This window comes from Phascolarctos cinereus, unplaced genomic scaffold (assembly GCF_003287225.1).
Source record: "Phascolarctos cinereus isolate Bilbo 61053 unplaced genomic scaffold, phaCin_HiC Scaffold_3;HRSCAF=262, whole genome shotgun sequence".
NCBI classification, from domain to species: Eukaryota; Metazoa; Chordata; class Mammalia; order Diprotodontia; family Phascolarctidae; genus Phascolarctos; species Phascolarctos cinereus.
In genome coordinates this window covers 174679320-174680786 of record NW_027555736.1, presented here as the reverse complement: position 1 = coordinate 174680786, position 1467 = coordinate 174679320, and the positions used below count along the sequence as shown (strand labels likewise).

General features: G+C 42.9%; 1 protein-coding gene across 1 annotated transcript; it reads left to right on the top strand.

Annotated features, from left to right (window-relative positions):
• The first annotated feature begins 233 nt into the window (after positions 1-233).
• Positions 234-1214, top strand: LOC110205083 (olfactory receptor 11G2-like). The gene has a single exon (XM_020981406.1). It carries the CDS (start codon positions 234-236, stop codon positions 1212-1214), a length of 981 nt encoding a protein of 326 aa, XP_020837065.1.
• The last annotated feature ends 253 nt before the right edge of the window (positions 1215-1467 follow it).

Genomic DNA, 1467 nt, shown 5'->3' with positions numbered 1-1467 from the left:
TGCCAGGTGTTCAGCACACTGCTTGACACATAAAAAACACCTAATAAATGCTTGACTCTGTGCATTTCTGTTTTTAGGTAATTAAAAACGTAGAATCAAGAGATGTTCTATTGCTAACAGCTCTGAATTGGTATACACAAAACCATGGAATCAGAGAATTTTAGAGTAAAGAGTATCTTTAGAGATTCCTTAAATTGGAGAAAGATGAGAAATAGGAAATAAAGCAGCCTATCATGGTCCCTTCTGTCCTCTCCACAGGTCTAGCAGTCTTGAACATATCAGAAGGAAACAGAGTGACTGAATTCATCCTCCTAAGCTTCCCATGCCCCAGAGAGATGCAGATCCTCCTCTTTGCAGTCTTCTCTCTGACCTATGTCCTGACCCTGATGGGGAATGGGTCCATCATCTGGGCAGTGAGGTTGGATCAGCAGCTCCACACCCCCATGTACATCCTGCTGGCCAACTTCTCCTTCTTGGAAATCTGCTACACTAACACCACGGTTCCTAACATGTTGGCCAACTTCCTCTCTGAGTCCAAGACCATCTCCTTCACTGCCTGCTTTCTCCAATTCTACTTCTTCTTTTCCACAGGTATCACTGAATCATTCTTGCTATCTCTCATGGCTTTTGATAGATACCTGGCCATTTGTCAACCTCTGCACTACCCCACAATCATGACTGGACACTTCTGTATCAAGCTAGTCCTCTTATGCTGGGTGACAGGTTTTCTCTGCTTTACCATCCCCATCTATTTTATGTCTCAATTGCCCTTCTGTGGCCCAAATGTCATTGATCACTTTATCTGTGATCCAGGACCCCTCATGGCTTTGACATGCATCCATGCATCAGGAATTGAGCTTTCTTTTTCTATTATACCCTCTCTTGCCATCTTCCTCACTTTCCCTTTCATTCTTGGATCCTATACCCTGGTGTTCAGAGCTGTATTAAGAGTCCCTTCAGCATCTGGCAGGAAGAAGGCTTTCTCCACTTGTGGGTCCCACCTGACTGTGGTCTCTCTGTTCTTTGGAAGTGTCTTGGTCATGTATATCACCCCAACATCAGGACATACAGCTACAACACAAAAGATTATCACCTTGTTTTATTCAGTGTTTACCCCACTTGTGAATCCCATAATCTACAGCCTTAGGAACAAAGAGATGAAGAATGCCCTAAGAAAAGTACAGATGAGCATGAAAATTCTTCCAAATAAATGAGATATTTGGAGGCTTAAACTGCCTTCTTTTCTTGCCCCTAATCACTCCCTTATTAGGTGCAACCTACATCCTGACCCATACCCCCAGGGCATCATCTTTTCCCTGAAATTATTCTCTGCCTCATCAGAGAAAAACGAAACCAGAATTTGGCTCACAATCAGGTTTACATACTTGTATTCTAACTGCTGGCCCCTTCACTTGACATACATTCCTGAAATGAAGAAAGCAAGATGAAGAGAAGTTTAATGATCTT

Coding starts and splice junctions, on each gene's coding strand:
- LOC110205083 (XM_020981406.1), top strand. CDS start 234: ATGGTCCCTTCTGTCCTCTCCACAGGTCTAGCAGTCTTGAACATATCA.